Source organism: Lynx canadensis, chromosome A2 (genome assembly GCF_007474595.2).
Source record: "Lynx canadensis isolate LIC74 chromosome A2, mLynCan4.pri.v2, whole genome shotgun sequence".
Lineage (NCBI taxonomy): Eukaryota > Metazoa > Chordata > Mammalia > Carnivora > Felidae > Lynx > Lynx canadensis.
In genome coordinates this window covers 80,363,149-80,386,145 of record NC_044304.2, presented here as the reverse complement: position 1 = coordinate 80,386,145, position 22,997 = coordinate 80,363,149, and the positions used below count along the sequence as shown (strand labels likewise).

The 22,997-nt window shown below is 38.4% G+C and overlaps 1 protein-coding gene across 1 annotated transcript in view; it reads right to left on the bottom strand.

The window, feature by feature from the left end:
- RELN (reelin) overlaps positions 1-22,997 on the bottom strand; it is a 532,864-nt gene that overhangs the window by 165,846 nt on the left and 344,021 nt on the right. The window contains 5 exon segments of the mRNA XM_030307797.1: positions 3,298-3,364; positions 8,343-8,452; positions 9,474-9,602; positions 10,481-10,689; positions 12,085-12,197. Coding sequence (XP_030163657.1) covers positions 3,298-3,364; positions 8,343-8,452; positions 9,474-9,602; positions 10,481-10,689; positions 12,085-12,197 — 628 coding nt within the window.

The window sequence follows — 22,997 nt, the reverse complement described above, 5'->3', positions numbered from 1 at the left end:
TTTTTCACTATATATATACTATATCACCCATTATAAAATAAAATTGGTGTCTTTTTTTGGGTGGGGTAAGGAGTGTTCATCTAAGCATTCAAAACTTCCTAAAATTGGAAGCATTTATAAAGCAGTGTAGGGCCAATGAAGTGATATTATGGCATAACTTTGAAAGCTACTTGTTTAGCACTGGTGTATCAAATGTGTATTGGATATTCTGAGGGAGAAGGTTTACAGTCGTCATCATGTTATCAAGGAAGTTGGACCCTACTACAGCATGAAGTCTGAAGGTTGTCTTGGCATTAGGGATGGGATTGGGAAAGAAAAACAGTATTTATGGAGCATGTAAATAAGCCTCACACAGTTTGCTTCTTTCCCATGTTATCTCATTGATTTAAACTGTGAATAGCTAAGTAATTTCCAAGAAGGATAAACAAATTACCTAAAGAAGACACATTTTGACATTGGCGAACTATATGTGGTTTACCATGGCATTTCAGGGCAAATGCATTTCTGTGTATCTTAAATGTGTCTTCTTAGGACCACTGTTTGGACAGAAATTGGTGATCATTTAGAGAAGACTCACACTGGAGTCAGTTCCCATTTAGTGGTTTTGGAAGTGTACTTTTAATCAAAAGTTATATAATTGGGATAAAATGTTGATAAGGATTCCATTCATATATTTAAAAATACATTTGTAGTCTTTGTTTTGCAGTGAAACAGTAGGGTAACAGGAGATTTCAGGAATGGCATGAGGCTCTCCTGACTCTAAATATAGCCTCTGCAGGTTTTTCTACCCATCCTCAAGTGTAGCATTATGGTACTATGTCAAGATAAAAGGATGCCTTCTGCCCTTCTCACTAGAACCTCTAACAGGGGTGGGCTTATCAGAATAAAGACTTATCAGTTTAGAAATCCAGGCCTGAGTATTGCACACAGGCAAAAACATGTTAGGTGGCAGGAGAGGTGGAATCCTGGTAGCAAATAATAGCAGTGATGAGGGGAGCAAAATGAGAAGAGAAACAAAGCTGCAGGGGCCCCAAATTCAAGCATCTGTTTAAGAGAAATAAATGGTATCAAATATAAATTCCTTTTCTATGCAATTTTGCTCATGCTTGACAAAGCATATATTGCCGGAAAAGGATGTAGTAGTCACCAGGGCACCTGGGTGGCTCAGTCGGTTGAGCATGTGACTTCGGCTCAGGTCATGATCTCCCAGTTAGGGAGTTCAAGCCCGCATGGGGCTCTGTGCTGACAGCTCAGCACCTGCAGCCTGCTTCGGATTGTGTGTGTGTGTGTGTGTGTGTGTGTGTGTGTGTGTGCCTCTCTCTCTCCCTCCCCTGCTCAGGTTTTGTCTCTTTCTCTCTCAAAAATAAACATTAAAAAAAATTTTTTTAAAAAGGATGTAGTAGTCAAACAGTGCAGCCACAGATGAACAAAACCATTGAATATTATGTAAAATGTCATCAGAAATAGGGAAAAAAACCTCAAGTTATAACTGGTGAAAATATTCTGCAAAACCTTAGAAGGAGGAAAAGGCCATGATTGTTCAAAATGATGTATGGTGTTAAAAAACAAACAAACAAACAAACAAAAAACCAATGCCCAAAGGCATAACAGGGCCATTCAGATTTCTGTTTGCATCCATCATGAGTGACACAGGTGGTTGCCTTAATAAAACCACTGAATGCTAACAGGCTATTGTACACGAAAAATGAAGTATGAAGTAGAATTACTGTAATTATAGATGGGTTTTTTAGAAATAGCACTTTTGTTTTTAGAAATAGCACTTTCTATTTTCATTAATAAAAGCAGTTGTCATTTCAGATAATTTGTTTTCAGAACTTTTCAGGACAACTTTCAGGAATTACAAAGATGTCTGGCATTCTTGTGTTCATTTTATTTGAAATGCACTTAAGGAGAGGATGGCCTGGATATGGACAATAGATGAAGATAATAACTTGAGGAAAACACCAGATAATGCTTCACAGATCTAATGAGTCAGTCTTTTGGGGTAGGAGTTGGTGGTTTTATTCAAAAGCACAGAGACACATATTCACCGGTTTTTTAAATAATTTTTTAAAGTTTATTTATTTATTTTGAGAAAGAGAGAGAGAGAGAGAGAGAAGGAGAGAAAGAGAGAGAAAGGGAAAGGGGCACAGAGACAGGGAGAAAGAATCCCAAACAGGCTCTACACCATCAGCACAGAGCCCAACGTGGGGCTCGTACCCATGAACCATATCATGACCTGAGCCGAAATCAACAGTTGGGTGCCTAACTGACTGAGCCACTAGGTGCCTCTTCACTTTTGGAATATGAATAGGAACTTTTCAATTCTTTAATACTTTCTATTGTGCAGAGTGACTTCTTTGTTAATTAAATTCACTGCAACATAGTTAAGAAGTTAACGTGACCCTCTACTCTCAGTGCTGACAAGTGTCTTGCCTCATACATATAATTTCCAAATGATCAGGCAGAAATTCCTTTTATGAGTTCTCCATTAATTAATTACTACTCTTTTTGTTTGGAGGACAAGAAGAGACAAACTAGATGATCAGTTGTTGAAAACTTAGCTGTATAACCGAGATTGTCTGTGGTTTTGGGAATCTCCCAAATATTTTATAATTAAATGTTAATATGGGAATGACATAATACATATGAATACCAATTCTCGTTATAAACATAACACAATGCTTCAGTGGTGACTAGATATTAACTATTTATATATAATTTCAGATTTCATATTCAACATCATTATCATGTAAAATACTTTATATATCATTTTGAAGACCCAAATGATTTTCAAAGGTAAGTAAGATTGCAGAATTATACTCAAAGATGAATTTTCTTATCAAACTGCTAAATTTGGCTCATTCTAGTTTCCTTTAGCCTTGGGTTTATGGGTCAGTAATGATTTTCATAATTCATTTACAAAGCATGCTAGGAATTAAAATATTGAAGCATATTCAATAGCTTCAATAGCATATTGAAGAATGTAACCAAAGACAGAAAAGGCAGTCATCAAACTGTGAAGAATTCAAATTTGTTCACAAATTTACATGAGGTATGCTAAATTTATTTACAATTTAGCTTAATAGAAAAGTTATTTATTCATCAATTTCTACTTACAAAACACACTTAATGTTCTATTATGCTTAAATTCAATTTGGAGTATCCTACTTTGGCCTTCAAAAGACCTCAAAAGCCTAAAATGGAAATTAAAACAAGTTAAAATGACTTGTGGCTTCAATATATAAAGTACGTAATCAAAAAAAAGAAGTATAATCATTATTTTTAAATGCTTACTTGCAACCATGTCGAGTGCACTGTCCTCTGCCAGAACAGAATTTGAGACACGATGGACCAATATAAACTGCAGGCAGAGAAAAAACAGCAAGTAAAAATAAGGCAAAACAAGTGGAAAAACCAAGAAAACATCAGCATGTGAATCAATTTTTGAAGCAACCCCCATGAAATCTAGTCCATTAAATGCATGTTATACACAGGAATCCAGGGTGACATATAGAGCACTATGTGACAAGTTAAGTGCTTAGCTACAAATTTGCTGGAAATGTTTTAAGTTAATTCTTTCAAGATTTTAATGTTTCATAGCAAAAAAAAAAAAAGGTAAGAACATATGATTTGGGTTCCTTAATGGAGTCTCTTTGGCTAAAATGATTTCAGGAAGAATATTAGTGCTTCTGAATTGAACGTTCTACAGTTTAATTTCTTTAGGTAGAACTAATTTTCAAAGGACCAATTTGATGTATCATGAAATAGAGACATTATAATTTAATTAAAAACTATAACTAACTCTTCCTTAATCCATCTGCACTAGATGAGCCTATCTGCTAGAAACCCATAGCCCCCTGTACTTTTCTCTTAATAATCTTTATAATTTGCAGTATATGCTTGTGTAAATTTCTTTTCTTAAATAACATCTATCTATGCCAGTTGACCATAAGTTTGTGAGTGCGGAGTCACCACCTGATCCGCTTATTGTTACCTTGACAAGGCCCATCCCAGTACCTGATTCAGGATCTCAACTAACGTCATTAAATAAATAAATCCCAGGTTTTGCCTTCTAGGATAGTTGGTTCACACAACTGATGGGGTTGGAATAAATGTCTCTTATGTTTATCAATAACCAATATAATGCATCTCCTTGCTATGGAAGGGGAAACACTGAAAGCCATAGTTTACACTATGAAGAGTTTAGCTCAATTCTTAAACTGCTTTGCAAGATAAAATGACAATTTACAAGGCTTGGAGACAGGGGTGACTTGGGAGAGGAGAGAACTGTCATCTCAAAAGTATATAAACTAGAAGCAAACATGTTCAGGAGACAGAAATTTTCTATGACAGGAATTATCTGCTAGATTTTAGGAGAGTGACAGTAATGATTTTGAAGTTGTTTCCTGTTCTGTGCGGCTCTATAACCCTTTACTGTCAATACAAATCCCAATTCCAATAAAGCCTTTGCGCACTTGAACAAAAAAACAACTATAACTTCCATTCTTATCTGGGAGAAATCTATAACATCTTGCAGATGATTGTTAAATATCCTTCTAAACATTAACCCATCCTTCCTGAAGTGGGGAGTTAAAATAAAATCTGTCGTGCATTGTCTTCTCAGAAATGCATATCTTTTCCTAAATGGTGGGCTTGACTGATAACGATGTTATAAACCTAAATTCTAATCACTGGAATATCAAGAAAAGGATTCCTAATGGTTGAATGGTAGGCTCTGAGATACTCAGGCTCAAATATATTTATAGATATTAAGCCTCTTGATAATCAGCACAATGAATAACATAACAAAGTGTGAAAAGGGAACAAAACCAATGAGGAATTAGAGATGCAACAGTTGTTAAGACCTCACATGTTCAATTTTAGGCACAGATTTGCCATCCATTATCATCTTTTTTTCTGTCTTGTAATCATGCCAAAATAGTTACATGATTTCATTTTATTTTTATTTTTTTATTTGAGAAACAGAGAGAGAGAGCAAGCATGGGTATGGGAGAGGAGCGGGGGGCAGTGAGGGGAGACAGAGAGAGAGAGAGAGAGAGAGAGAGAGAGAATCTCAAGCAGGCTCCATGCTCAGTGTGGAGCATAATGTGGGGCTGGATCCCATAACCATGGGATCATGACCTGAGCCAAAATCAAGAGTCAAATGCTCAACCAACTGAGCCACCTAGGCATCCCTAAATGATTTCATTTTAAAATAAATTTCCCTGTGGCCTATGCTCCTACAAACACTTGTTCTCTGGAGCCAGTAATTCAAGTGTGATGCAAAGCAGGCCAGGAAAAACTCTTGGCTGAAGGAAACTGATGGTTGAGGAAGAGAGCAGATAGTAGGTTGAATGGTTAAAGTTACGGGTTTTAGGTGTCAAATAAACCTGGATTCAAATTCCTGTTTCACTTGGGAAACTCTGGATAAGTGATTTATCCTGTCTAAGCCTCAGTGTCCCTATTCTTTAAAGTGGGATAATAATCCTTGGAGGAAAGAGTAAATGAAATGTTCATGCTTAGCAGGCTGCCTGGAACCATACAGTTATGATCATCATGATATTGGGGTCAAGAATCCTTCCTGCTCCATCTGCCTTGCTGGGCTCCACTAGACAGCAAAGTGCTGAGAAATCAGGAAAGGGCTTCACTCTTCTGTAGCTTGGAAAAGCCTACAGACTGTGTTCCCAGAACATGATTTTATGGCTGCAGAAGGATTTATTCTAAGTTCTGTAAGTGCTTCATTGCATTTTGCAGGGTCACTCTGGAGGCTGCCCTACAGTGTACCTATGTTCAAAAAGCTTCCACTGCAAAAAAAATTTCAACAATAAAACAAGACTCTTCAAGTCAATGAAAAAAATTGCAATTAAGAATCGTGTCATCCTCGGGGCGCCTGGGTGGCGCAGTCGGTTAAGCGTCCGACTTCAGCCAGGTCACGATCTCGCGGTCCGTGAGTTCGAGCCCCGCGTCGGGCTCTGGGCTGATGGCTCGGAGCCTGGAGGCTGTTTCCGATTCTGTGTCTCCCTCTCTCTCTCTGCCCCTCCCCCGTTCATGCTCTGTCTCTCTCTGTCCCAAAAATAAATAAAAAACGTTGAAAAAAAAAATTAAAAAAAAAAAAAAAAAAGAATCGTGTCATCCTTCCCTGCAAACACTGGGGTCATCGGGATTCACAGCATGAGTAAGTTGATAGGTTCCTTTTTCCTATGAGTGTGGAAAGGTCAGCTTTGTTTTTACCCCTATTATTAATTTAATCAAGCTGAGAATATTAGAAAGTGATTAACAAACATACTTTGCCCTAGGATTTTCCATTCTGCTAGGAATTTCAGGATAATTCTGAAAATACTTTCTGTACACACTAGCAGGAAAAACATATCTAACAAAAGTAGGATATTGACCTGTTTTTTTGTCTATGTTTGTTTTCCTTGACATCCTTTTGGCATTCCATAGTGAAGTGGGAGAGATTTCAGAAGTGTTCTTTGGCAAGTTGGCACACATTTCTCTTGGGAAAGACTGAGTGTATGTCCTCTTCAAGCCTCATGAAGAAGCCGGAGAGCAGGTCTTGTTTTTGTGAACACCTCACACATAGGATGATAACAGAATCGAGGCGATTCTGTCCCAAGTTTTGCATCTGACATACAGTGCTAACCATGCTCTTTTCATATATTCTTACCTTTTCTCATTCTACTCAAAACAAGATGGTGGGACCCTTTCTGACTTAGTAATTGCCTTGCTTAGGAAATTTAGATATTCTTTTCATAGGCTTATATGTGCTTCACAGCACTCGTAATTTCCTCATTTGCTTTAGTATTGGTTTTTCGATTTCTTTGATTATTATCAAAGTAATATAAGTTCATTATAGGACCCGTAAAAGTATGACAGCAGGGGAAAAGTCACCCATATCCCACTATTCAGAGGTACATACTTATTCCCTAGAACTAGTGAACAGGCATTGTAATTCAAATGCTACGCAAAATGTTCTGCCAGTGGAGAAACTGCATTTTTAAAATTAATTAATTAATTAATTTATTTATTCTGAGGGAGAGAGTGAGACAGAATAGGGGAGGGGCAGCGAGAGGAGAGAGAGAATGCTAAGCAGGCTCCTCACCACCAGCACAGAGCCCCAGTGTGGGGCTTGAGCTCTTGAACTATGACATCATGATCTGAGTCAAAATCAAGAGCCGTTTGCTTAATCGACTGAGTCACCCAGGCACCCAAAACTTCTTTTAAACAAATTAACCCTTTAGATGGTTTTGCAAACATACTATGTTTATACCTATATAACTAATGTGGTCTTTGAAGTCCGGGCCTTTTATTGGTCTTCTCTGAATACAGAGTGTTTAAAGAATTTACATTGGCTCATCAGTAAGTTTTCTTGCCTGAAGTTATTCCTGAGTTTCAAGAATGTATTCCACTAAATGTGTATCAATTTTTAAATTATTCAAAGTAGCAAAAAGATTATTAAAACATGGAAAATCAGCATGAAAGAATGAGGTAGGCTTTTCCTACTTTATAAAATCGATCAAAGTCAGTGGCTATGCTAAGTTTGCTTAAGTATTGACATTTTGTCCCTCCTTCCCTCCCTTTCTACTTCCTTGTAGTATAACTTTTCAGTCAAATTGATATACTCTGAAAACAGGAAATCGATGACACTTCCTGTAATTAGAATTATTAAGAAAAACAGACTATTAATAACAAATATAAGAAATTGAGTCATGCATCCCAATAACTTAAAATATCTTCTCTCATGTGCACCTGTTATAAGTGACATTGGCTTTAAAGTTATGCAAAAATGATCAACAATTTGTTTAAAAATTAATGATAAGATAGGATATTTTATGTATATCTAAATTTTCTTGTTATACAGTTTTCTGAGAAGGAGGTAGAGGTTTCACTTCAGAACTTTCATTTGAGAGATGATGTTCCCTTAATGTGTGGTGTCTGCATCTAAAAGATAAGCTTTCCAGATGTTGTGGTAGTTACTAAGAGAAGAATGGCTCTTATTTTAATACATGCAGTATGGTAAGTATTTATGTTAATTTTGTGTAAAACATTCAAAGAAAATGTTAGGATACCCCCTGTCATCAACTGTGAATTTGAGTTTCAGGGCTTTTAAATTCTGTATGTTGAAACATTCTTGCATCTAATATTGCTGACTCTGCTCCCTTTTTTTTCTGATTGTGCATCCCTGGGCTTCTAACGGAATGCAAAGGAGAAAGGGAAGAAAGGGCGTTTAATGAATCGCAAGACCATGACTTAGAAATGTGATTAAGTCTGTGCCAACGAACAAAAGCACAGGAAGACTCTACATCAATGGCATGTGATTATGACAGGCATAAACTAACCATTATCAATTGCCCACATGTTTCCAAGGATTGGTCCCGTTTGTCTCCAGCGAATTCTGGTGTCCCTGGTTAGTGCTGCGTTAGGAAGGGGAATCGTTACTCGGTTCCACCTGCAAGAAATTTAGCACAAAACAGCTTCAAAACTACATTCACATCTTTTGAACCTATTTTACATGCTTTTGATGCTGTAGTTTCTGTATGCTTGGGACAGCACTAAAGTTTGGCAATAAAGTCTTTAAATTCACCTGTGGAGTTTGGCTACAGTTTTAAGACAAGCATATAACTTCTAAAAACATTCATATCACACTAGAGTAATGGGTTTGTTCTTATTAGCAAGTGATATTTGTTTTGTTTTTAGATATTCCTTTAAGAAATTTTTACATCAATACTCAGACTTTAGATATTACTTGAGGATAAGCATCTGTGCAGACATGGGGCTGATTAGCATTGATTGCTTTCTATTTTTTGCTATTCCCTGGTCCTATGCACATTTAAATAGAGGCTAAGAAAGGAAATAATTCTCAACTTAATTTTGCCATGCTTGGAAATATTTTTTTATTGGTTTATCCAGTGTTTACTCTGTAAGGTGGTAAGTATTTGGCAGTCATCTTTAATTCTCTGCACAGCCCTCAAAGGGGTGTATCATTGTCCTTAATTTATGTGGAAAAAGGGGAAAGTTAGGGAGGAAATATCATTACCCAAGTAGATGGCAGAACCAGGATTTGAACCTGGTTCAATTGCACAGCTTAACTTTCTTCCACCTCTCTATGCTGCATCTTTCCCTAAGTAAGTAGTTTGGCAAGAAGCCCTTTGGCAATAACCATGGAATCACTACATAGAATTTAAACTTACGTCTAAATTTACGTTATATATATCCAAAATATAAAAGCCAAGAGCATAAATGAATGAATAACCCTACAAATTGTGATCCTGGATCAGATTTACTGGTTACTGTCGTTTGTTTGTTTGTTTGTTTGTTTGTTTGTTTTAATGAGATCCTTCCTAAATCACCTGAAGAAGAGAAAGCAGCTTCCTTACCTATTATGAAAAACTATTAGTCTCGAGCTGCTTGGTAGATTTTGAGTCACAACATGAATTCAAATCTCCTGATATCTCAGAGAATTTACTCACCCACTGTAGTTTTCGGAGGAGTAGATAGTGCTGTGGGGGAGGTGGGGTCCAGCACAGATCTCAGGTAAACACTCAGTGTGGAGGAGGGCCCAGGAACGCCCATGGTTGGTGGAAAACTCCAGGCTGACACTGATAACACCAGAACAAGCACAACAAAAAAGGGCAAAGATAACAAAATGAAATGACTCACCTCTGGCTAAGTACAGTAAACACCTGCAGAACTAGTGTAACAAATTTTAAGATGCTGTGTCCAAAATCCTTGTTCTCCCCTCCACTGAAGTCTGACCAGCCTTCAAAGGGCAAGCGGTTCAATTACGGCTATAGAAATGAACTATCTTTTGAAGCCAACAAATGGTAGCTTGAGTCTGTGCTCTCCAATTTGATAGATGGCAAGGCAATTACCACGTCTCACACTGCCACCTCATCCTGTGAATGTGAGACTCAAAAAATTCTTAGAAAGGACACGAGCAACACTTCTGAGAAGTGAAACACAGGAGTCATAGCTCTTGAAGTGTTAATTGATTTCCGTGCCTATTATTAGGGGGTCACTAACCAACATGGGGTCAAGCTTTTCTTCAGTTATTTGTTTTTCTTTTCTCTCAGCAATCTGTCAGCATGGATGGCTGCCACAGCGCGTGCAAACACTTCTGATACCTAAGACCGAGCTCTTAGAACGAAGTCATTTCTACTTAAAATTATCCAATCACACTCTGCATATTAATTGAAGAGCTCTTCTTTGGGGGAAAGTGTGTATTTTTTTTAAAGGATGTTTCATTAAAAATTCAGCTGAAAACCTACTGAGAAGTTACTCCGACTTAATAGCCAGGTCCACATGTTCATTTTTTAGTTTTAAGATTGTATTTTTTAAGTAATCTCTACACCCGACATGGGGCTTCAACTCACAGCCCTGAGATCAAGAGTCACATGCTCTACCAACTGAGCCAGTCACGTTCCCCCACATGTTCACTTTTAACTGGTTCACACACTCAAAAAATAGGGCTTCCTACCTGTTACCAGGCTGATGTGTTCCACATCCCAGATTAATGGAAAACTGTATCATGTGAGACATTGTAGAAGGCAGAACAGGTAAGACGTGGAAAAAATCCACAGCCCAGACATTCCTGTTATGTCCTTGATGGTTTTTTTGCCTTAGGCAAAATCTCGTAGCCTGAGTCTGAAGTTCAGGATTGATGACTACAGAAACTAAAGATGGAACCTTCAGAACAAAGGAAACCAAAATCATTCGTAATGCCCTCTACGTGAGTCTGTGAGAATTCTCCTAGATTCAAGCTTGCAATTACTATGCATATAACTGCCATTTGTTAAGCACCAGGGGAGGTCTTGTGTGTTCCATCTGTTATTTCGGTTAGTAGATGTGGTCTTCAGTGGGCATTTGTTTGAGTCACTTAGGACTCCTCCTTTGCAGGCACCTGGAGCTCTCTGTGTGTACTGATCAGGGCCCCTCTACCTGAAGATAAATGAGTGTAAGGTCCTTAAAGTTACCAAAGCATAGGTATCCATTTTATAGACCTTGGCACAAGACAAAAGCAACTTCGCATCAATACTTTATCATCAGTCCTCTTTTAAAGTGAATTTGTATGGTACCAACCATTGCCAAACTAGGTATTCTGAAAATATGACTCTAGGCACTAACTGCCAGAGTCAACAAGTTAACCCATGATAACTTACATAACTCGTTTGGTCTGTGGCGTGCAGATGACCAGAGCAGGTGTAACCCTAGCTAGTCACAGCTGGAAAACTAGTCCATTATGAAATCCCATGTGAGATAATTTGGGTAACCCTAGCAGATGGAGTGTGCGTATACCTTCTCTGGTTGTTCCCTATTCTAGCTTCAGTGTTAATCTCCTGTCTTCTAACTGAAACCATGAAATGCTAGGTGCTGGCTGTGTTCAAGCTCTTTATAGTACCAAGGGTGCCATCAACGTGGAGAAAAGCCTAACTAGTAATGAACGGGTGAGTGTAGTCTCAGCACAAATAAACCTACCACTAGAAAAAAATAATTCCACACCTAATGACAAGCATCACACATAATTTTGAAGATGTTTTCACATAACTACAGCCTGCAGATGTCCTAGATCCAAAGGGAAAAGTAAAAGAGGCCAATTTCAGTGGCTATAATTAGCCATAAAGAAAGAAAGAAAGAAAGAAAGAAAGAAAGAAAGAAAGCAAGCAAAGCAAAGCAAAAGTAGTAATAATCTGTACTTACACAATGTCTTCTGCCTAGGAAATCTTAAAATGCTGGAAAAATGCCCATGATGCCTGATAACAAGTCTGTGAAGCTTTATAATTAGAACCACTTTTAGGGCTTTCTTGGGTACAAAAATCATTGTCAGAGTACTGGTCTCCCATCTTATAATCTCTGGTGGGGTCTAATTCATTTTTCCCAATAAAACCTCATTTTTCCTTTGTATCAGGGGGGAAAAGTGAGTATTACAATGTCCATGTCACTTTTTAAGAAATCTGGCAAATTTCTGGGCTTCTAGAACAGAGTGTTCTCTTCTGCATCTAGCTTGGTCTTCATGGCTTTGACTTTGACTTGTCTAGGGAAGTCTACAGTGGGGCCATTTGGCACATGGATTGGCATATATACCTTATATGAGGAATAGGAAAGAGTATCCAGTGTAATGTGCTCTTTTCTTCCTTCAATCTTTGCATACAAGGTGACATCATTTTCATGAGAATCTCCAGGGTCACAAATTCCTCCTGTACAAAACAAAAATTTTAAGTTGTTAACTTAACTGCATCCATAAACAGGTATAGTGTTAGCTTTCAAATAAAAAAAATAACAACAGAAACCAGATGTCACTTAAGAATGACCATAAATAAAATTAACTAGATCCAAGGAAATAATTTGTAAAGATAGTTCAGAGCCATGCTAAAGATCAAAGACTTGATATCTGGGAAGGCCAAAGTTAACTATCGTGCTTCGTGAGACTGCTCAAATGACGGTCTGCAATGAGCTGTGGAACCTGTCCATATTTTAACCCACATTAAAAAGATGTACTCTGCTTTTTAATAAACTATCGCTTCCTTACATTTAAGGTCTTAATGGCCAAAATTCGGAACCTATTGATAATGGTTTTTTAAAAATGATCAACTATTTTTGAAGTGGTAATATTTAAACTGTTGCACACAGTATCTTCAATAGTTTAGCATATATTTGGTATTTGTATTTTAAATGCAGTTCATCTTACATTTTTCATTTTTACTTCTGGTACCTCATTTGGTTGTCGGAGAGTGCAAACTATAAATATTCTGTATCACTCTACTTTACAGTCAAATGAAACAATGGAACATTAGAACTGAGAAGTAACTAAGATCATCCTGATGACAAAACTGAGTAACAGAACAGGTACCTGAAACTGAAAACCATTCAACTAATTGGTGGAAAAGCCATGAGTCAATGGTATGTCTTTTAGCCCTTGACCCTCTATTCTTTTCACTACTGCATTCAGCCAATAATCCTTACTATTGCTGGCTTCTATGAACTGTCTGCAGAAACTGGATTTTAAAGGATTACATGTGTAACCAGAAATGTCTCCCCACCTACCATTATCATTCATAACAGCAGCAATCACAATAGCAGGAATGTAGGTATGTACATGGATTTCCTGGAAAATATTCTATCCTTATGGTCCAAAAATTATAACATTAACTCTTAATGTTATTACTCTTTCAAAAAATGCCCTCCAGTTTTTAAATTAATCACCATTAATGTTAATTTTCATCTATAGGCAATTTCTGCTGCTAATACTCTATGGTGACAGTAAGGCAACCTCAAAACTCTAGAACACCATCTGTAGGAAGAACGAAAGAGAGAAAGAGACAAAGAGAGAAAGAAAAAGGAAGAGAGGAGAAAAGAAAAAAGAAAAGAAAAGAAAGATGGACTGATGGAGCAGTGGGGGAGGGAGAGAGGGAGGAAGGAAAGGAGGAATGTCTAGCTCCATTTCATCCTGGGTTATTGGGGTCGATCAGGAGAAATTGCTAATATGTGATGTTTTAAGTAAGAAAGCTAGACCTTAATTAGCATAAGAAGGATCATAATAACAGAAGTAACTTGGATGGTGGCAGTCACAAAGCATAGAAATATAGCATGTTACACCTGTTAGACATATATAACGTGGCATATAATAAATTTTATTGAGTTAACTAATCTGAAGATATGGTGATAATGTTACCCTCAACCTAACAGATGTTAGGATGTCCTTGTTCAAGGGCAACAAATGGTAGAGAAAACCTTCAGGATTCTGATATCTGCTGTCATAATTTTTAGCATTTCCTTACATACTTCTATATTATGGTTAAATATAGCTAGGAAAGTCATCCTAAATGACTGTCTCTGGGGGAAAAGATCTGCATGAAAACTAAATTCCCATCTAAAAAAATGTAACTTCTTTATTAAGGACATACTAAAGACTTACAAAAAAGAACAAAGAAAAGGTGAAAAGTCACAGGCAGTGTGGATTTAAGCAACATACCCAGAGACATAGGGACTGAACCATCAGTACTCTCTAATTTCATTGATTTGTTCCCTGTAAATCTCTGCTCTCTTAAGAACAGTTCGTGAACTTCACCTGCCTTTCAGAGGGAGCTGAAACACACTTGAGAGCTCATCCAGCCCAGAATGACAGAAGAAGAAAGTCCAAAAGGAGCCAAGACTTTAAAAGGATGACAGACTTTATCTAAAAGATCCCTCTGGGGGCAATTTATCAGTTCTGTGAAGTTTCTGTGACAGCAGCTCGTACAGAAAGATACAGATTCCTTCTTCAGTTTCATTCGCTTTGATGTATTGTGGAAAGGTATGACTCAAGGGGCATTTTGTACAGCAATTCAAATATAGAAGATTTCAATAAATACTAGATGGACAGTCAGTTTTAAAATATTTTGAGTCCTGTTTTAAGTAGCTTTTAAGATACTTATTTATATTGGGAAAGTGATTTTGTTATTTACTATGTATAGGGCATTGGGCTTAAGGGAAAATAGGCCCCAACCTCAAAAAATTTGTAATTTAGCAAAGAAAACAAGGTTAATATACACCAAAGAAGGATAATTAGTGGTAAACTGTATTGTGCTGCCATAATTGCAGTCAAAATTCAGAGAAAAGAGATACAGTGTGGGCTATGGGAGATGTTCAATAAATATGTTGAAGGAATAATGAATGAATGATGTACGTTAGGTTATTTTTGTCGTATTCACTGCATTCTGGTTCTAAGAACAGTGTTGGATAGTGGCCCTCCATGAATTTCTGTTGAATGAATGAATGAATGTATGAATGAAGGAAACAGACCAGAACCGAATTTTGAAAGTTGAGCAAATTTTCCAGAAATAGGCACAGTAGATGGATATGAACCCAGGGATGAAACCAGGAAGAACATATAGGCAGGGCCAGACAGGAAGGGAGTATGATCTTCCCTAGATTAACAACCAGGCACTGATTTTCCTAAGGTGCCATTATAAATTGTCTACCAAATCTTAGATCTCTTCCCATATTGCTTTCTTCTCCATCAGCTACCAAAGTTTTAAAGTCTTTCTACAGGTCCAGTCTTATCCTACCCAATCTTACCCTACTGTTCTGTCCTATTAAATCCTATCCTATGTGAAAACCACCTTTGTTAGATTCTGCTTTCTAAACCTCAAGATCTTAGACCCCATTTCTTTTCTTCTATTTACTGATGAATTTCTTGAAGGAATGGTCCTTTTTCAGTGACACATGTCTTTATTTCTTTTAACTTTACATACCTGGGTTTCCCATGCACCACACCATGGGGGATACTCTCTCCGAAGTCAGTGGGGGGGCTCTCGGTCCCTATCCTGGGTGGCCTCTCTGTGGCATTCCCTGCACTGCTGATCCCCACCCCCAAACCACACTCTTCCCTTCCTTCTTCAGTGCAGAATGGCACCTTCCTCCCACATATCTTTATGTCCTTTCTCAGTATCCTTTGTCTATATATATGCCTTCTACCTTTAACTAGATGAGGGTTCTCTCTGAGCCTTTTTCATGCCCTTTGTTTACTCTGCCTTCTGTTTGGGAGAACACAGCAACTCTAGTGGCTCCAACTGTCACCTGTATGCTGATGATTTTCAAATCTGATTCAGACCCCGATGAGAATTTCCACCTTCATATGGCTTTCTGGAAGCCAGAACCTCAACACATCTAATGTCAGAATCTTCTAGTCCATATTTACTCTTTATTTATTTTTGGACATTTCCTATTTCAGGAAACGGTACCATTCTTCTACTCACCCAAGAAAGAAATCTCTGTCCTTTCCAATATTGTTCTCATAATCCCCATAGTCACTTGGGTGTGAACCTCAATTGTTGGTTCCTTCTCTTCAGCTACTTATTTTCTGTTCCCTCCTTCACATTGTTACCACTGTCACTGCCATATTCTTTTGTTGCTTGGACTAGTGCAATAGTCTCCTAACTTAGTATTGCCAGATAAAATACATTGCATGAACAATATTTATACAAAAAATTATTTGTTCTTTATCTGAAATTCAGATTTAAATAGGTAGAGGGGACTAAGAGGTACAAACTTCCAGTTATAAAATAAATAAGTCACGAGGATAAAAAGTACAGCATAGGGAATATAGTAAAAAATATTGTAATAATTGTATGGTGACAGATGGTAACTAAGATTCATCATAGGAATTATTTTTAAATGAAACTATCGAATCACTATGATGTACACTTGAAACTAATAGGATATTGTATGTCAATTATACCTCAATTTAAAAAAAATTTAAAAAGCTATTTTGTTTTTCTTCCTTTCACTCTGGCAACCCTACCTAACATTAACTGGTCTCCTGTTCTCTAATTTCTGACCATTTCAGTCTTTCCTTCACACTTGTGCCAGAGTTATCTTTCTAAAACACAGATGAGAATGTGTCACAGAACTGACAGAAATCATCTGATGGCTACATGCTGCCTAGAGAAAGAGAATCTGAACTCCTCTTAGTTGATATTAAAGAAAACCACCACTCGTCTCCGGTTCCCTTTTCCTGCTCCCCTTCTATCCTTCCATTCAGTTATACTGGGAAAATTCACCTGCCTCAAACATGTCATGCAAATTTATAATTGCTTTTTTTTTTTTTTTTCCAAAAATACTGGCTTTGCTTGGCATTCTCTTCTCCCTTCAAACCCTTAAATTTTTAAAAATATTCTTGGAGGATCCTGGGAAGATGGCGGCGTAGGAGGATGCTGGGCTCACCGCGCGTCCTGCTGATCACTTAGATTCCACCTACATCTGCCTAAATAACCCAGAAAACCGCCAGAATACTAGCAGAACAGAGTCTCAGAGCCAAGCGCAGACGAGAAGCCCACGGAAGAGAGTAGGAAGGGTGGAGAGGCGGTGCGCGCTCGACGGACTGGCCGGAGGGAGCCGGGCAGAGGGGCGGCCCGCTGGCCAAGCAGAGCCCCTAGTCTGGCTTGCAAAAGCAGAGGGGCCAGACTGAGTGTGTTCCGACAGCAAGAGGGACTTGGCTTCTGGAAGGTTATAAGCTAACAGCTCTGCCCGGAGAACGGGAGGGCTGGAGGACAACGGGAGGGAGAGTTGTTGAGGCCTGGATGACAGAGCTCAGCTTGGCGGGGAACAAAGGCGCTCGCCAGCGCCATCTCCCTTGCCCATCCCCCAGCTAAAATCCCAAAGGGAACCAGTTCCCGTCACGGAACTTGCTTGCACTGTGCAAACACCCAACGCTGTGCTTCTGTGGATCCATCCCTCCGGCGGGTCTGACTCCCTCCCCGTGCCGCAGGGCCCCTCCCGAAGTGGATCTCCGAAGGAAAAGCGAGCTGAGCCTGCCCCTCCCGCCCCTGTGCACCTTGCTGATCCACCCCAGCTAATACGCCAGATCCCCAGCACCACAAGCCTGGCAGTGTGCAAGTAGCCCAGACGGGCCACGCCACCCCACAGTGAATCCCGCCCCTAGGAGAGGGGAAGAGAAGGCACACACCAGTCTGACTGTGGCCCCAGCGGTGGGCTGGGGGCAGACATCAGGTCTGACTGCGGCCCCTCCCACCAATGCAAGTTGTTCAAGACAGCACAGGGGAAGTGCCCCACAGTCCCGCACCACTCCAGGGACTATCCAAAATGACGAAACAGAAGAATTCCCCTCAGAAAAACGTCCAGGAAATAATAACAGCTAACGAACTGATCAAAAATGATTTAAACAATATAACAGAAAGTGAATTTAGAATAATAGTCCTAAAATTAATCTCTGGGCTTGAAAACAGTATAAAGGACAGCAGAGAATCTCTTGCTACAGAGATCAAGGGACTAAGGAACAGCCAGGAGGAGCTAAAAAATGCTATCAATGAGTTGCAAAATAAAATGGAGACAACTAGGGCTCGGATTGAAGAGGCAGAGGAGAGAATAGGTGAACTAGAAGATAAAATTAGGGAAAAAGAAGAAGCTGAGAAAAAGAGAGATAAAAAAAATCCAGGAGTATGAGGGGAAAATTAGAGAACTAAGTGATGCACAAAGAGAAATAATATACGCATAATTGGTATTCCAGAGGAGGAAGAGAGAGGGAAAGGTGCTGAAAGGTGTACTTGAAGAAATAATAGCTGCGAAATTCCCGGATCTGGGGAAGGAAAAAGGCATTGAAATCCAAGAGGCACAGAGAACTCCCTTCAGACGTAACTTGAATCGATCTTCTGCACGACATATCATAGTGAAACTGGCAAAATACAAGGATAAAGAGAAAATTCTGAAAGGAGCTAGAGATAAATGTGCTCTAACATATAAAGGGAGACCTATAAGACTCGTGACCGATCTCTCCACTGAAACTTGGCAGGCCAGAAAGGAATGGCAGGAGATCTTCAATGTGATGAACAGAAAAAATATGCAGCCGAGAATCCTTTATCCAGCAAGTCTGTCATTTAGAATAGAAGGAGAGATAAAGGTCTTCCCAAACAAACAAAAACTGAAGGAATTTGTCACCACTAAACCAGCCCTACAAGAGATCCTAAGGGGGATCCTGTGAGACAAAGTACCAGAGACATTGCTACAAGCATGAAACCTACAGACATCACAATGACTCTAAACCCATATCTTTCTATAATAACACTGAATGTAAATGGACTAAATGCGCCAACCAAAAGACATAGGGTATCAGAATGGATAAAAAAACAAGACCCATCTATATGCTGTCTACAAGAGACTCATTTTAGACCTGAGGACACCTTCAAATTGAGAGTGAGGGGATGGAGAACTATTTATCATGCCACTGGAAGTCAAAAGAAAGCTGGAGTAGCCATACTTATATCAGACAAACTAGACTTTAAATTAAAGGCTGTAACAAGAGATGAAGAAGGGCATTATATAATAATCACAGGGTCTATCCATCAGGAAGAGCTAACAATTATAAATGTCTATGCACCGAATACGGGCGTCCCCAAATATATAAAACAATTACTCACAAACATAAGCAACCTTATTGATAAGAATGTGGTAATTGCAGGGGACTTTAACACTCCACTTACAGAAATGGACAGATCATCTAGACACACGGTCAATAAAGAAACAAGGGCTCTGAATGATACATTGGATCAGATGGACCTGACAGATATATTTAGAACTCTGCATCCCAAAGCAACAGAAGATACTTTCTTCTCGAGTGCACATGGAACATTCTCCAAGATAGATCACATACTGGGTCACAAAACAGCCCTTCATAAGTATACAAGAATTGAGATCATACCATGCATACTTTCAGACCACAATGCTATGAAGCTGAAATCAACAACAGGAAAAAGTCTGGAAAACCTCCAAAAGCATGGAGGTTAAAGAACACCATACTAAATGAATGGGTCAACCAGGTAGTTAGAGAAGAAATTTAAAAATATATGGAAACAAATGAAAATGAAAATACAACAATCCAAACGCTTTGGGATGCAGCGAAGGCAGTCCTGAGAGGAAAATACATTGCAATCCAGGCCTATCTCAAGAAACAAGAAAAATCCCAAATACAAAATCTAACAGCACACCTAAAGGAAACAGAAGCAGAACAGCAAAGATAGCCTAAATCCAGCAGAAGAAGAGAAATAATAAAGATCAGAGCAGAAATAAACAATATAGAATCTAAAAACACTGTAGAGCAGATCAATGAAACCAAGAGTTGGTTTTTTGAAAAAATAAAATTGATAAACCTCTAGCCAGGCTTCTTAAAAAGAAAAGGGAGATGACCCAAATAGATAAAATCATGAATGAAAATGGAATTATTACAACCAATCCCTCAGAAATACAAGCAATTATCAGGGAATACTATGAAAAATTATATGCCAACAAACTGGACAACCTGGAAGAAATGGACAAATTTCTAAACACCCACACTCTTCCAAAACTCAATCAGGAGGAAACAGAAAGCTTGAACAGACCCATAACCAGCGAAGAAATTGAATCAGTCATCAAAAATCTCCCAACAAATAAGAGTCCAGGACCAGATGGCTTCCCAGGGGAGTTCTACCAGACGTTTAAAGCAGAGATAATACCTATCCTTCTCAAGCTATTCCAGAAAATAGAAAGGGAAGGAAAACTTCCAGACTCATTCTATGAAGCCAGCATTACTTTGATTCCTAAACCAGACAGAGACCCAGTAAAAAAAGAGAACTACAGGCCAATATCCCTGATGAATATGGATGTAAAAATTCCCAATAAGATAGTAGCAAATCGAATTCAACAGCATATAAAAAGAATTATTCACCATGATCAAGTGGGATTCATTCCTGGGATGCAGGGCTGGTTCAACATTCGCAAATCAATCAATGTGATACATCACATTAATAAAAGAAAAGATAAGAACCATATGATTCTGTCAATCGATGCAGAAAAGGCATTTGACAAAATTCAGCAACCTTTCTTAATAAAAACCCTCGAGAAAGTCTGGATAGAAGGAACATACTTAAACATCATAAAAGCCATTTATGAAAAGCCCACAGCTAACATCATCCTCAATGGGGAAAAACTGAGAGCTTTTTCCCTGAGATCAGGAACACGACAGGGATGTCCACCTCACCGCTGTTGTTTAACATAGTGTTGGAAGTTCCAGCATCAGCAATCAGACAACAAAAGGAAATCAAAGGCATCAAAATTGGCAAAGTTGAAGTTAAGCTTTCACTTTTTGCAGATGACATGATATTATACATGAAAAATCTGATAGACTCCACCAGAAGTCTGCTAGAACTGATACATGAATTCAGCAAAGTTGCAGGATACAAAATCAATGTACAGAAATCAGTTGCATTCTTATACACTAATAATGAAGCAACAGAAAGACAAATAAAGAAACGGATCCCATTCACAATTGCACCAAGAAACATAAAATACCTAGGAATAAATCTAACCAAAGATGTAAAAGATCTGTATGCTGAAAACTATAGAAAGCTTATGAAGGAAATTGAAGAAGATATAAAGAAATGGAAAAACATTCCGTGCTCATGGATTGGAAGAATAAATACTGTCAAAATGTCAATACTACCCAAAGCTATCTACACATTCAATGCAATCCCAATCAAAATTGCACCAGCATTCTTCTCAAAACTAGTACAAGCAATCCTAAAATTCATACGGAACCACAAAAGGCCCTGAATAGCCAAAGTAATTTTGAAGAAGATGACCAAAGCAGGAGGCATCTCAATCCCAGACTTTAGCCTCTACCACAAAGCTGTAATCATCAAGACAGCATGGTATTGGCACAAAAACAGACACATAGACCAATGGAATAGAATAGAAACCCCAGAACTAGGCCCACAAACGTATGGCCAACTAATCTTTGACAAAGAAGGAAAGAATATCCAATGAAAAAAGACAGTCTCTTTAACAAATGGTGCTGGGAGAACTGGACAGCAATATGCAGAAGATTGAAACTAGACCATTTTCTCACACCATTCACAAAAATAAACTCAAAATGGATAAAGGACCTGAATGTGAGACAGGAAACCATCAAAACCCTAGAGGAGAAAGCAGGAAAAGACCTCTCTGACTTCAGCCATAGCAATTTCTTACTTGACACATCCCCAAAGGCAAGGGAATTAAAAGTAAAAATGAACTACTGGGACCTTATGAAGATGAAAAGCTGTACAGCAAAGGAAACAACCAACAAAACTAAAAGGCAACCAACGGAATGGGAAAAGATATTTGCAAATGACATATCGGACAAAGAGCTAGTATCCAAAATCTATAAAGAGCTCACCAAACTCCACACCCGAAAAACAAATAACCCAGTGAAGAAATGGGCAGAAAACATGAAAAGACACTTCTCTAAAGAAGACATCCGGATGGCCAACAGGCACATGAAAAGATGCTCAACGTCACTCCTCATCAGGGAAATACAAATCAAAACCACACTCAGATATCACCTCACGCCAGTCAGAGTGGCCAAAATGAATAAATCAGGAGACTGTAGATGCTGGCGAGGATGTGGAGAAACGGGAACCCTCTTGCACTGTTGGTGGGAATGCAAACTGGTGCAGCCACTCTGGAAAACAGTGTGGAGGTCCCTCAGAAAATTAAAAATAGACCTACCCTATGACCCAGCAGTAGCACTGCTAGGAATTTACCCAAGGGATACAGGAGTACTGATGTATAGGGGCACTTGTACCCCAATGTTTATAGCAGCACTCTCAATAATAGCCAAATTATGGAAAGAGCCTAAATGTCCATCAACTGATGAATGGATAAAGAAATTGTGGTTTATATACACAATGGAGTACTACGTGGCAATGAGAAAGAATGAAATATGGCCCTTTGTAGCAACATGGATGGAACTGGAGAGTGTGATGCTAAGTGAAATAAGCCATACAGAGAAAGACAGATACCATATGTTTTCACTCTTACGTGGATCCTGAGAAACTTAACAGAAACCCATGGGGGAGGGGAAGGAAAAAAAGAAAGAGGTTAGAGTGGTAGAGAGCCAAAGCATAAGAGACTCTTAAAAACTGAGAACAAACTGAGGGTTGATGGGGAGTGGGAGGGAGGGGAGGGTGGGTGATGGGTATTGAGGAGGGCACCTTTTGGGATGAGCACTGGGTGTTGTATGGAAACCAATTTGACAATAAATTTCATATATTGAAAAAAAATAAATTGGTACTTGAATCAATAAAAAAAATAAAAATTAAAAAATAAAAATATTCTTAACTCTTCATTTTTAAATATGACTCTAAACTATCCCATTCATATAATGGCAGAAGTGTAAGGACAGATTTTTTTATATTACAATTTTTATTCTGACTTTTGTATAAAATAAAATGTCCCTTATTTCCCTATTTTTTGAGAGAACTATCATCTTCCTTTTGCATCTATTCCTTAGGTGTAAGTTATAATTTTTTTGTGTGTTTAAAGTTTTTATTCAAATATAATGAACAGTGTTCTATTAGTTTCATATCCCTTAAGGTTTAAATTATGTCCATTCTTCAAGGACAAGTTCAAATGCCATCTCCCTCATGAAATGTTGCTCTTCATATCCCTCAGCTGAAGTGACCTACAGTGTCCTTGGCACTGTCATA